General features: G+C 31.5%; 2 protein-coding genes across 3 annotated transcripts in view; one reads left to right on the top strand and one right to left on the bottom strand.

The window, feature by feature from the left end:
* LOC114330888 (uncharacterized) overlaps positions 1-11560 on the top strand; it is a 41892-nt gene extending 30332 nt beyond the window's left edge. The window contains exon 2 of the mRNA XM_028280312.2: positions 10040-11560. Coding sequence (XP_028136113.1) covers positions 10040-11197 — 1158 coding nt within the window. The 3' untranslated portion in view covers positions 11198-11560. The remainder of the gene's footprint in view (positions 1-10039) is intronic.
* LOC114330885 (neuroendocrine convertase 2) overlaps positions 1-15380 on the bottom strand; it is a 423318-nt gene that overhangs the window by 73794 nt on the left and 334144 nt on the right. The window lies entirely within an intron of this gene.

Here is a 15380-nt window from a genome sequence, read left to right as displayed (position 1 = left end):
GTCAGTGAAACCTGTAAAAGTTTATCCGAACAGGCTTATGCAATGTGGAAGATGTAATGAAACTGAGGAACAATCAAACCATATGTTAGAAGCCGTAAAATCACAATATGGAAAAATTGCTGAAAATATTTTATTTAAATGAATTAACAGATTTGATGGTTGTCGAGAATTGTTAAGATATTCTGAGGTGCAGGATCACGAACAGGTAAGATTTATATAGGTACATACAGTGTGTCAATTTGAAAAGTTGCCACTCCCTATAATTTGGTCCCTATAGAAAATCTAAAAATATGCAAAAACACGCCAAATTTATTTGTGAGGGGGACATTTTGTAGACTAAATTACATCAACCCTATAGCGGGGGCGGACACAACCCCAAAATCTTTAATGGAAAGGGGGGTTGAGTGATACCTCATTTTGAAGGTCATTAAATTACCTTTTCAAAAATACCACATGCCTTATATTTCTTTTCAGTACTTTTGGAAAAATCTTGGACTCAATACTCTATAAAATTTTGGAGTTCTGAACTCTATACTTAATATATTTACGGTTTTACTTGATTTTTTCAAAAATACTTCAAAAAAATACTCAGGGCCGGTTGTTCGAACGCTAATCAACAATGATCATTATTAAATATTTAATTACTGTCACCAAAACTGTCAATGTCAACTTTGTTTGGGTCGCTGAAAACATAATTAATTACAATTATGAGATTTATTATTAATTATGTTAATAATTATTGTTCTATTAATTGATTATAGTCTCAGAATTGTAATTAATTATGTTTTAACAATTGACATTGACAGTAATTAATTATTTGATAATGATCATTGTTGATTAGCGTTCGAACAACCGGCCCTGAATACATCAACATTCCAAAAAAAATTCAATTTGGAGTTCAATATTCCAAAAAAATTTTTGGAGTTCTGAACTCGATATTTAATTATTAAAATTAATTATAAAAGAAAATAAAATTACTGAAAAGAAATATAATGTATGTGGTATTTTTGAAAAGGTAATCGAACGACCTTTAAAATTTGGGTATCACTCAACTCCCCTTTCCATTAAAGATTGTGGGGGTTGTGTCCGTCCCCGCTAGAGGGTTAGTGTAATCTAGTTGAAAACTGGTCTATAAAATGTCCCCCTCACAAATAAATTTGACCTGTTTTTATATATTATTAGATTTTCTATAGGGACCAAATTATCGGGGTGGCAACTTTTTAAATTGACACCCTATATAAATTTTTCTGCAGCCGTCCCGAAAATAAAACTTTCGGTATGATTTATTAAATCGAAAGTACCATTTTACACAACTCGTACCGAAAGTAGGTACTTTCAGGACTAATTTTTTCACTTTTGGACGCTTTTTTTACTTTCGGGACGATTTTGGGTAGCTAGGTAACGGCTTTGACAATAATATCTTTGTATTTTATTATGACAACGCTTGTCATTTAAGATTCGTATGTGTTTTCGTGGTTTTCGCACAGTTTTTCGTTTTACAATTCCAAGAAATGGAAATCAGCAGTGAAAGTGAAGTCGAAATGATTGCAGGTGAGATTAGGGAAACTAAATAGGTATCAATGTAATTGTTATAATTGTGTTATTAATATTCATAAGTAGATTTTTCTAATGTTGAATTCACGAGAGTAACTTTATAGTGTTTAATAAAAGTTCATAATATTCTTTTTAACATACAAAACGGCCGCAGAAAAAATATTGTACGTAACACGATCCAAAAGTGATTTTACGAGATTCGCAGAATTTCAGGACTAGCCTACGGCTCGCCCTGAAAACTTCCTACTCGTCTCGTAAAATATAACTTTCGGAACTTGTTACGTAAATTACTATTAAAGAGATATTTACATTTTTTGTAGTAATGGTAGGGGAGCCCAAGCGGGGATTTTTGCAGTTACTCGAGCGCGTCAGATTATCATATGGGGAGAAACCTGGTACCCTGTACATGTACCTCTACCATATATTGGCTCTTAACACAGGGGGGTTCGTTAAGGGGGGCCCGAAAAAAAAAAATCTATCCTTAAAAAAACTCGAAATTGTCAGATTAAGATAAGGTAAGTTAAGTACATGCAAAAGAGTGTATATTTCAAAAATCTGACGATTTGAGCCGGGCGTAAGGTAATGGGCGAGTCCCAAAGTTTCACAAGAAAAAAGCGAATATTTCGCGAAATGATTGACAGATCGAAAAACTAAAAAATATGTGCTCAATATTTTTTAAAAATCTATCGAATGATACCAAACATGACTTCCCACGGAGAGGGGTGGGGGGTAAATTTAATATTTTAAATACGAATCCCACGATATTTCGCGAAATGAACATCAGATCGAAAAACTGTAAATCACACTTATTCAATATTTTTGAAAAATCTATCGAATGGCGCCAAACACGACGCCCCACGGAGGTGGGGTGGGGGGTTACTTTAAAATCTTAAATGGGAACCCTCATTTTTTATGACAGATTTGGATTTCTTACGTAAAAATAAGTAACTTTTATTCGAAACATTTTTTCGAATTATGGATAGATGGCGTTATAATCGGAAAAACCGATTGTTGGAAATGGAAAATTAAATTAAAAAATGACAAGCGCCCACTAAAATGGAAAACTTTACTTAACTTTTTTTGGTTTTAGGACCTACTCTTCACAACCCAATAGGTCCCCAAAGCGCTCGAGTGACTGCATATTTAGCATACTTTGCTCCCCTACCATAATTTTTCTTTCCTAACAACACACGATAACACTATAAAGGTTTTTGTTGTTATTTATATAGGGTGTCCCAAATGTAGCGGAACGGTCGAATATTTCGTGAAATAAACATCGGATCGAAAAACTGAAAAATACGTTTTCAATAATTTTCAAAAATCTATCCAATGACATCAAACACCAACCCCCACTACACCCCCTGGAGGTGGGGTGGGAGGTAACTTTAAAATCTCAAATTAAAACCCCCAATTTTTCTTGCAGATTTGGATTCGTTACGTAAAAGTAAGCAACTTTTATTCAAGACCTTTTTTCGAACTGTGAATATATGGCGCTATAATTGGGAAAAACGATTTATCCTGATACCATAGGTAAATTATAGAAACGGTCTAATATCTCGAGAAATACACCTCAAAATGAGAAACCAAAAAACAGGTTTTTAATATTTTTCGAAAACCTATTGATAAACACCAAACAAGACCCTCCAACCCACCCCCTGGAGGTGGGGTGGGGGGTAACTTTAAAATCTTAAATAACAACCCCCACTTTCTATTGCAGATTCGAATTCTTCATGAACAATTAAGCAACATTGGGTGCGTTCGGACGACCACAGCGGCTGACTGTCAGCAGAAATCGGCTGAGTGGTTGTATCCAGCCGTGATAGGGAAAGCTTAGTAAATCTCTCAGCGGCTGACTTCCAGCGGTGACGTTTGACAGCTACTGCTGGCTCAGCTGTCCAGCCGCTGTGGTCGTCCGAACGCACCCAATTATTCGAAACATTTTTTAAAATTGCTGATAGATGGCGCTAATAACTCGTATTTTTCCAATTAAAGCGCCATCTATCAACAATTCTAAAAAATGTTTCGAATAAATATTGCTTAATTTTTCATGACGAATCCGAATCTGTAATAAAAAGTGTGGGTTGCTATTTAAGATTTTAAAGTTACCCCCCACCCCACCTCCAGGAAGTTTGTTGGAGGATCTGTTTAGTGTTACTCGATAGGTTTTCCAAAAGTATTAAAAACTTTTTTTTTGGTTTCTCATTTGGAAGTGTATTTCTCGAGATATTAGACCGTTTCTATAATTTACCTATGGTATCAGGATAAATCGTTTTTCCCAATTATAGCGCCATCTATCTACAGTTCGAAAAAATGTGTTGAATAAAAGTTGCTTACTTTTACGTAACAAATCCAAATCTGCAAGAAAACTGGGGGTTTCCATTTAAGATTTTAAAGTTACCCCCACCCCATTTCCAAGGGGTGTAGTGGGGGTTGGTGTTTGGTGTCATTGGATATATTTTTGAAAATAATTGAACACGTATTTTTCAGTTTTCGATCCGATGTTTAGTTAACGAAATATTCCAGCGTTCCGCTACTTTTGGGACACCTTGTATATGGACCAATCAAATATTAGAGAATAAAAAATATACTTATCATATTTCCATTCGTTTATGCATATTTACCTTCGTCGCTAAATTTCTTTTTTTAAGTAAAATAAATAATATTTTTAAAAGGAATTTGATGACTATTTGTGAAAAATTTGGGAAAAAACGAGAAACCATCGGATTTTTTTAACCGATTCGTTTTCTTTGAGTCGCTTTACAGCAAAAATAAATTCATGAAGTAGTTTCAAGGCCGAATTTGTTGTATACAGGGTGTCCCATAATTAATTGGACATTAGCTAATGGGTGATTGAAGACATCAAAATATTAAGATTTAACCAAAATCGTTTAAATAAAATATGGCTCCTTACTGAGTTATAGGGTGTTTTATTAAAAAAATTTAAAAATTATTTTTGCGTAGTAGTTTAAAACTATTCGGCGTATCCTTTTCATACTTGGAAAAAAGTGTAGGTATTATAAACCCTATGAAATTATGTTAAATAAAGGTTTCTGGCTACTACCAGTGGCGTACGACAGGGGACAGCGAATGGCTGACCCTTCGCAAATTCTACGCCACTGGCGGAATAGCCATTTTAGCACAATTTTTTTATTTCTCCAAGACTCTCTCTGTAAATAATATACTCTTGACTTGTAACGATAAAGTCATTAGATTTCGAGATATTTGAAGTCAAACCTCTAACATCACAGTTATTTTAATAATTTATTGTGCCGCTTAATTTTTAATTTCAAATATTTCGAAAACTAATGATTTTATCGTTATGAACGAATAATACACTCTTCAGTCTTAACGATAAAATCATTAATTTTCGAGATATTTGAAGTTTGATATTAAGCAACACAATATATTAACCAAAATATCTTTGCCGTTACAAGAGTCAAGAGTATTGATGTTTTGTTTCTTAATATTAATATTACAAATCTTAATATTTTGATGTCTTCTATCACGCGTTAGCTAATGTCCAATTAATTATGGGACACCCTGTATAATTTGACATCCAATTTTGCCGTTATTGAGTTCACTAAGTTAATTTATGAAGAAAATGATGGAATAGAACTGGTCATATTTTTCTCATTTATTTGGCGTGAATCGAATTCAACCTATGTCTATTTGGTGCGAGGTAGGGTTACTTTGTTTATTATTGATATCAGATCTTTGGTATTATAGAAGGAAATACCAGAATATACCTCAGGAAACGAAGGATTTAAAATTTTATATAAGATTAGGTCCTATAAGATTTGTACGCGGGGGTGAAATTTTTTATTAGTCCGTCACTGAAGGTTTTCACCTCCGATTTCGTTGAACCTTTATCGATTTTCATGAAAATTGGTGAGTTTTTAGAGGATACCTCAAGGAACAAAGGTGACAAGATGCCAATTTGCGCTTTTACCCTGAGGGTGGATGCCACCCCTTCTCGTGGGTGAAAATTATTTTATTAAAAATAATACCATAAGTCGATAGAGGGACAAATTATAAGCAAAATTTGTTATATAAAGTTATTAAAATAAATCAACACTTTTTGAGTTATTAAAGACCAAAAATTTTATTTTTTCGTAAAAAATGCATGTTTTAAATCGGTTTTTCACGTATAAATCAAAAACTATAAGCTTTTACAAAAAAGTTATTATTACTGAAATTGAAGATAATAAAAAATTTAATACATTCCTCACATAAAGAACTAAACTATGTTAGTTCAAAGTGAGTAATTGGCAATTGAATGTGTATTTTTTTCGACGAGTACTCAAATCTAAGTATTGAAGCTTAAATAACGGGAAAACGATACTATGTATAAAATATTCCTACTAAACATTTGTCAAAGCACTTCGGAATACCTATCAAATGAGCTTCAGAACAAATAATAGCGTCAAAATTAAGCAAGTTATAATGAAAATAAAAGAACCGTTTCGAATTTTATAGAAAAAAGTGAAAAATTAAACACACGCCATTTCCACAAAAATTAAAATTTATAGTAATTCTTACTAGTCCAGGGCGGATCTGTTTTGAGATGGACGTTGGGAGGTGACTCAAATGTTTTTGCAGAAATTGCTTGAAAATAAATCAAATAATAATATTTGAGTTATCCTCCCTCTCAAAAAGGTCCGGAACATTGTTTAAATAATCAAAATGTCAAAAAATTAAGGAAAAATTCGATTTTTTTCTTGGTTTTTTGATTATAACTTTAAAAGTATTCATTTCCGAGAAAAGTTGTACTGACATAAAAGTTGCGTAATTAAATTTCCTACAATATAGAATTTGTTAAAAATTTAAGAAATAGTCACCCTTGTTGCAAAATAGCAATAATTGTGAAAAAAACATACAAAAACAAGTATTCGCATTTTACGTTTTTCAACCATTTATGCTACACTTAGGACCTTCATATTGCACCCAGAAAAACTTTATGATACAGTTAAACAATACTGTAAATTTCATTAAGATCGGTTTAACAGATTTTGTAAAATAAATTTTGCAATACAGCTTTCGCAAAAAAAATTCATTTTTTCAAAATGTTACAGGACTGAAAATAAAGCAGATAGCAAGTTGAATTTTTTTTTACTTATAGAAGTGTACTGTACCTTTCATTTGCAATTTTCAAAATTAAAATCGATTGATTAAAGCGGCGTCAGAAAATTTTTGAAATAAACAATAATTTTTGGTGCTACGCGCAGGACAGCGGTGTTCGATTCACACAGGTTGATTTCCACCAAAATTTCTTCCAATCTTTATCTAATATATTATTTTCTTACTTTATATTTTGTTGTATTTTAATTTTTTAATTCCACAAAAACCAAACTAATTTTATTATTGTTTGTGAAATATTGTTTAAACAATTGCATATGTTTAAAAATTATAAACTTTTATTATTTAAGTTAAAATATATGAACAAAGAAAGTTTTTGCTAATAAAAGTGTTATTTCAAAGGATAGAGTAAGTGTTTTTATTTTGCAATAAACAAATTTATTTATTTATATCGAAATGTCATAAAAATTAAAATGTATCAATCATTATCAAAGGTCATTGGAATGCCCAATCAGAACAACCTCTCCGCTGTCCTGCGCGTAGCATCAAAAATTATTGTTTATTTCAAAAATTTTCTGACGCCGTGGTAATTATTCGATTTTAATTTTGAAAATTGCAAATGAAAGGTACAGTACACTTCTATAAGCAAAAAAAATTCAACTTGCTATCTGCTTTATTTTCAGTCCTGTAACATTTTGAAAAAATGAATTTTTTTTGCGAAAGCTGTATTGCAAAATTTATTTTACAAAATCTATTAAACCGATCTTAATGAAATTTAGAGTATTGTTTTACTCTATCATAAAGTTTTTCTGGGTGAAATATGAAGGTCCTAAGTGTAGCATAAATGGTTTAAAAACTTATGTTTTTGTATGTTTTTTTCACAATTATTGCTATTTTGCAACAAGGGTGACTATTTCTTAAATTTTTAACCAATTCTATATTGTAGGAAATTTAATTGCGCAACTTTTATGTCAGTACAACTTTTCTCGGAAATGAACACTTTTAAAGTTATAATCAAAAAACCAAGAAAAAAAATCGAATTTTTCCTTAATTTTTTGACATTTTGATTATTTAAACAATGTTCCGGACCTTTTTGAGAGGGAGGATAACTCAAATATTATTATTTGATTTATTTTCAAGCAATTTCTGCAAAAAAATTTGAGTCACCTCTCAACGTCCAAATGTACTAATATTTTTACAGATGCGCCCTGGTCTATACAAAAACTTGTTTATATTAGCATTAGTAATGTTTTCGATAATTTTGATCGGTTTAGAATGCATATTTTTGAAAAAAGATATTATTTAAAAAAATCATAATTTTTAAAATTATTGTAATTCTCATATTCTTTTGATAATAACTCCAAAAATACTCAATATACGTAAAAAATTTTATTAAACAAAATTTTAGCTTTTTCTGTTGCAAATATTTTACTTGTTTTATTATTTCTATAAGTAATAATGACAGTTGGCTTTATAAACGTATGTCCGCAAATGTTTCGTTTCCGAGATACGGGATGTTGAATTTTTTCTTACAAACTGACGATTTATTTTATTGCTTTAAAACCGGTTAAGATATGCCAATGAAATTTGGTGGGTTTTAAGACGTAGTTATTGCACATTTTTTGACATACAATTAAGAATTTAATATTCACTATTGGCGCGCATACGTGTAATATGACCGATCATATTACCCGTATGCACGCTAATGGTGAATATAAAATTCTTAATTTTATATCAAAAAATCCAGCAATAACTATCTCTTAAAACCTACCAAATTCCATTTGCATATATCAACTGGTTTTAAATCAATAACTAAATCGTCAGTTTGTAAGAAAAGTTTCAACATCCCGTATCACGGAAACGAAACATTTGCGGACATACGTTTATAAAGCCAACTGTCATTATTTTTTCATGCAGAATTACCCCTTAAAGTTTGTCGCATTTATTTAAAAACACCGTGTATTGATGAAGAACATGTCTAGTTGTTAAAGTACCTAACTTTTTTATTACCCAACATAAACGAATGAATCAAAAACATAATGTTAAGAAAACCTGAGGCTATAGTTGGGTTTTAATTTCAGTATTTTATATATGCTAGAATATTTCACAGGATGATGCGAACTTTGAGAAAAAAACACAGTTTGATTGATACACCCGGTATACAATAAAAATTTACCTGTTTAGCAACAATATTATTCCAGTGGATTTTTAAAGAATCAGGATATAACATGTTCAAAAAATCACTTAAATCGGCCATTAGGTTTAGGAAATATGAAACATCAAAAATAACCAAATTTTTAAGTGGGCCGATTTCTATGCACGTAAGTTTATTACAAAACGTAGCAGCTTCCCGTTTCAGCTCTATTGGGACCGTGCAAGTTCGGCAAAGCGACCCCTATTTCTACGCTCTGTACTATTATTCGCACTTCTAATTATATTGGCCAATTATATTAGTCCTGGTTACTGGATAATTGTCAAGGCCATAGTCCAAAAAAAATAATAAGAAGAAAAAATAAGATTCAGGTTATGTTATGAAAACATCAACAATTGTATGTAGTAAATAAAATTAGTTATTAAAATGCAGTACTGCAAGCAAAATACAATTAATTAAATTTACCTTTATATAATAATTGCATATCATATCAATATTGTGGAGCAATATATAATTTTTCTGCTTCATTGACAGAAGGTATGAAATATACGTCAATTTGACAATTTCAATTGACAATATGAATTATTTAAGATAGTTGCAATATTTCTGCGCGGCTTATTATGGCAACATCATCCGCATATGCGCATATTTGCATATATCTTGCATTAATACAACCGCTTGCATCCAATTTTCTAACAAAAGCTTCTAAAATTAGATTAAAAAGAGTTGTTGATAAGGCATCACCTTGTCAAACTCCATTTTCAATATCAAATGCATCTGTCATATCTCCCATCTATTTTCACCATAGCTTTGGAACCCTCCAAAGTTATTCTTATAAGTTTAACAACTAACTTATTGGGTATCCCTAGCATAGATAGTTGCTTTAACATCTTTTGTCGATCTACTCCATCAAACGCCTGTTTGAAATGGATATAGGTACAACTTCTAAATTGGTATATTATATTCAACACATTTTTCATATATTATACCTCTTAACATATGTATTTGGTCTATAGTTGACTTCTTTGGTCTGAAACCACACTGAAACCACAATTTCTTCCGAAAACGGTTCGAGGCGATTATTTATACAGGGTGTCGAAAAAAATTTTTTTTTGAATTAAATTTTGAATTAGTTCAATTCGCATCCAAATGTCGCATTTTTTCACAGATTCGCCCTGGTATAATAAACATATTCTTATAATAAGTGACATACATATAATATACATAGTAAAATTATAATTTGTTAAACATTTTTAGGTATGCTTGAACAAAATTCGCAAGTGTCCAATTTGTTATGAAGAAATTGTGAGTTTTCGGATGCTTCGACACTTCCGTTCCAACCATAAAGATGCTATATTGGATTGCCCTGTGTTTGTTTTCCACATGAATGATCATTTAGAAATGCCCAGTGTTTATATATATCAAGAAGAAGATAATTTGTTTTTTATTTATATTGTCCGCAGTAAGTCGGAAAATACAATAAGATTAGATTTGATTTATATGGGAAACTTTCAACGCGCTAAAAATATATACCATCAATTTACTGTAAGTAGTGAAAATAAAGAATTTGATATTGTATTGGGCCCAAAACCATGTACTAATGATTTTGTTGTTGTGGATATATCAAAAATGTCAAACTTTGTACAAATTAAATTTAAGTTGATTGATCGCAATCTAAAGGTTTTGACAACTGAAATTAGTAATGCAGGCGGTGTGAGGAAACCTGTACTCAAAAATGCTCCAGACGGGCATCAAATTGGAAAAAAACAATCAGAAGTCAATCTAAGATGTATTGAATGCCAAGAATATTGTATTTTTTCATTATCTACATGTCCAATTCTCTTTTATTTCATTGACAAACGCAAAGATTACCTATGTTACTATTGCCACCAGTGGTTCAAATATTGTGAATTTAATAAACGGGTAATTCCCAAAGAAATCATAACTGACATAATGCAATTTTTCAAATGGATCTGTAGTGATTGTTGTAGCTATATTGAATTTTTAGATATGAAATCACATGAACTAAACTGTAAACAAGGTAGACAATTTAGTTGTCCTATAGAGAATTGTTGTGAAAAAGGAACAGCTAATGAAATGATCGAACATTTGAAAGTTCATAATTGTTTGGCATTTTCGTCTCATTTTAAACTAACTTCAGATATTTTAAGATGTTATGCGTTTGTAAAGAAGTATATTGTATATTTACATTTAACTCGTTACTCGTGGAACACAGTGAAACTCGTAACCGAAACTGACAATGATGGACATAGTACAACATTAAAACCACATGTTATGTTTTTTGACAACAACAATAAACTTTTGAATGGTTATAACAGGGATACCAGTATACCAGATATCAGTACTGATGAAATATTTGTAAAGGTTATTGTAAAGAAATGTTATTATGAATAACTAGATCAATAGTCAAATATTGTTTATTGTTAAATCTCTTCTAGAATTATTTTCACTTCAGTTTTATTGAATTTTTCCTTCAGATTCATAGGAACTTTTTGTCACACAATACACCACTCGCTTTTTTCCACTTGATCCACCCCACCAAAATTTTACTGCATGTATCTACTTCCCCATTACTCTGTTAAAAACATCCTAGATACGATAAGTATTACTTTTCACAATCATTTTACCATTCAAATTTTCGATTTATTTGTTCTAACTCTATCTATAATTAAACATTTCAAATACTTATTTGCATCCTACTACGTTTTAAAGTTTTTCATTAAGAGCTTGTTTGTAAATAGACGAAGCAACGAAGCACTAAAAAGCCCAAAACCTAGGAATTTTGTGCAGTAAGATAAATCGTCATGCAACTTTTTGCATTCAATTCGAGAGAGTGTGAGGCAATTTTGTGAACTAAATTGATCTCTGGCAAAAAATTTTGTGCATGAGAAAATGCATTTTCAAAGTGCATCTCGAAGCGATGGAAAATGAAAAATTTAGAACTCAGGAAATATTGAAGGAAACGAGTTCAATTTTTATATTTGGGGGTTTTGGAGGTCAGTGAACACAAATTTCATGACGGCGATGGTCTGTGAGGTACCTGGTGTCCAGGGTGGAGCTCGTCGCCTGGGACGATCGAATAATTCGCGGGACGATCGAATAATTCGTGAAATGAAGATTAGATCGAAAAACTGAAATATACCCGTTTAATATTTTTCAAAAATCTATCGAATAACACTAAAGACGATCCCCCACTCCATCCTCTGAAGGTGGGGTTGGGGTAACTTTAAAATCTTAAACGGAAACGCCCATTTGTTATTACAGATTTGGATTGCTTACATAAAAATAAGCAACTTTTATTCGAGAGATTTTTTCGAATTGTGGATAAATGGCGCTACAATCGGAAAAAACATTTTTTCGTGATACCATAGGTAAATTTAGAAACGGTCTAATATCTCGAGAAATACACTTCCAAATAAAAGACCAAAAAATATGTATTTAATATTTTTCAATAACCTATCGAATAACATTAAACACGACTCTCCATTCCACCCCCAGGAGGTGGGGTGAGGGTTAACTTTAAAATCTTAAATGGGAATCCCCATGTTTTATTGCAAATTTGGATTTCTCATGAAAAAATAAGTATAATTTATTCGAAACAATTTTTAGAATTCTTAATAGATGGCGCTAATAAATAGTGTTTTTCCGATTATAGCGCCATCTATCCATAATTCGAGAAAATGTCTAGAATAAAAGTTACTTATTTTTACGTAAGGAATCCAAATCTGCAATAAAAAATGGGGACTCCTATTTAAGATTTTAAAGTTACACCCCACCCCACCTCCAGGGGGTGGAGTTGAGGGTCGTGTTTTATATTATTCGATAGGTTCTTAAAAAATATAAAAGACATATTTTTTGGTTTTTTATTTGGAAGTCTATTGCTCGAGATATTAGACCCTTTCTATAATTTAATTATGGTATCACGAAAAAATCGTTTTTTACGATTATAGCGCCATCTATCCACAATTCTAAAAAATGTTTCAAATAAGAGTTGCTTACTTTTACGTAAGCAATCCAAATCTGCAATAACAAATGGGGTTTCTATTAAAGATTTTAAAGTTACCCCCATCCCACCTCGAGGGGGTGGAGTGGGGTGGTCGTGTTTAGTGTCATTCAATAGATTTTTAAAAAATATTGAACACGTATTTTTCAATTTTTCGGTCCAATCTTCATTTCGCGAATTATTCGATCGTCCCGCGAATTATTCGGTCGTCCCAGGCGACGAGTTCCACCCTGGGCACCAGGTACCTCGGAGACCATCGCCGTCATGAAATTCGTATTCAGTGACCTCCAAAGCCCCCAAGTATAAAAATTGAACTCATTCCGTCAATATTTCCTGAGACCTAAATTTTTTATTTTCCATCTATTCGAGATGCACTTTTAAGATGATTTTTCTCATGCACAAAATTTTTTGCCGGAGATCAATTTAGTTCACAAAATTGCCTGACCCTCTCACGAATCGAATGCAAAAAGTTGCATGACGATTCATCTTACTGCAGAAAATTCCTAGATTTAATGCTTCGTTGCCTCGTCTAAAATACAGACATCAGTTTTCTAAACCAAGTACATATCAGTATATTGGGTTTTTTATATGTCCAAAGTCCAAAAGTAATATCCAAAAGTAATAATATCTAACACATATTTTGAAACGCCCTGCGCCACATGAGAACTACTACTTCAAAAATAGGCGATTTTTTAAATCAAATAACACTGTTAAGTAATTAATTATCGTTTACTTTATTTATAAATCAATCGAATTTTTCACATTGTAGCTTTATACAAATTATCATAACAATACTTTTTGAATAATTCTGCTCGATTTTTCGAGTTTTACAAAAATGTGATAAATTTTATTATTAGACGTATAGGCCTGGATCCCGCGTACCAAAAAAAGTTAGTTAATAGCAAGCTGAAAATTTGTTAATAGCTTAACGGTGTATAGTTGAACAAACTTTGATGTATGGGAACACTGGAACAGGGGAAGTTTTAATTATGGAACAGGTTAAAAATTTGGAACGTCACACTACGAAAACGTCCCATGTATTTTGTCGGACAGAACTTCCAATTGATTTGTTACCCTTTCATTAAACTCTCATGCAAAAATCTGACTGGTATTTATCAACAACTGGGCATTCTAATAAGTCCGACGCGTGGAACATGTCAAATGACAGGAATTATGTTGGTGACAAATAGCAGTCTGATTTTTGCATGAGAGTTTAACACAAGGGTAACAAATCAATTGGAAGTTCTGTCCGACAAAATACATAGGACATTTTCGTAGTCCGACGTTCCAAATTTTTAACCTGTTCCACAATTAAAACTTCCCCTGTTCCCGTGTTCCCGTACATCAAAGTTTGTCCGACTAGACACCGTTAAGCTATTAACTTTTCAGCTTACTATTAATCAACTTTTTTTGGTACGCGGGATCCAGGCCATGTGATTATTATATATTATTAGACCAGGGTAATAAGCTAGAAATAGACCATGTTCGGGACACTCAAAGATCCAGGTAGCTAACTACTTTTTTAGTTATTGTGTACCTATAGGATGAAAACTTACCTGTTTCCTGCCTAGAGTTCGCGTCCGTTTTTTAATTATTAACAATTTAGTGCAAAAGATCGCGATTTTTTAGATTTCTTGCACCCCATTCAAAAGCTAAATAGTTGCCATAAAATTAGAAAATTTAATTTTATAGAACATTAAAAAACCTTCAAAATGCCGATTTTTGAAAGTTAAAAAGTTAATTTGTTGCTACGCAAACTGCAAAATAAGTACAAATCGTTATTTGTTAATAACTTTTAATAAAACTACTTTAGAACTTCAGTGTTTCACCCAAAGTTGGGTATTGGGGTACTTAATAAACCCCCAAAATTTGAGACCGATCCATTAATTAGTTTAAGAGTTATTCTAATTGTTTATCCCAGAGACCTTTATTTTGCAATAACATAAGACAGAAAATAATAAAGATAGGGCAATTCCGAGTATGCCAAATGAAAGTAGAAAACTAATACTATCAAAATGTACTAAAAACGATAAAAAGATTATCTAATATAGTCAAAAATTCTAATGCCAAATTTGTAAAATTTTGTAGTTTAAAAACATTTAGAATAACTTTAAAAATATTGTCTGTAGAAAAAGTCATTTTACATATTAGAAAATCTGGTATTTTAGACGAATTTTTAAAAATGTAGTTTAATTGGTGACTAGTCGTGGTAAGTGAAGGGGGAGCTGGGAGCCGACAAATGCACGAGTTCAAAAACTATAAAAAGCAACTTAAAACTACTATCGTTTTCTATATCTCGGAATCTACTGAGTATATTTTGATCGTTCTTTTTTTTTTAATTTCTATATAATTTTTCTGTACATTACAAATATGCAATTTGTATAGACATTTATTAATTAATAAACAGTCTAATTTGTTTAAACAATTTTTGAAAAAATAATTTTTTCCCAAAAATCCATGGTTTAAATCATACTATCCCTATTAATCATAGAAAAAGTTAAGCTATACTTTAATAAATAAATTATCTTCAATAAATAATTATCTAATAAAAATCATTTCTTTATTTAAGTGTAC

This window comes from Diabrotica virgifera, chromosome 2, assembly GCF_917563875.1.
Source record: "Diabrotica virgifera virgifera chromosome 2, PGI_DIABVI_V3a".
Classification (NCBI taxonomy): Eukaryota; Metazoa; Arthropoda; class Insecta; order Coleoptera; family Chrysomelidae; genus Diabrotica; species Diabrotica virgifera.
The sequence above is the reverse complement of the archived record's forward strand: the minus strand, read 5'-3'. Positions and strand labels throughout refer to the sequence as shown.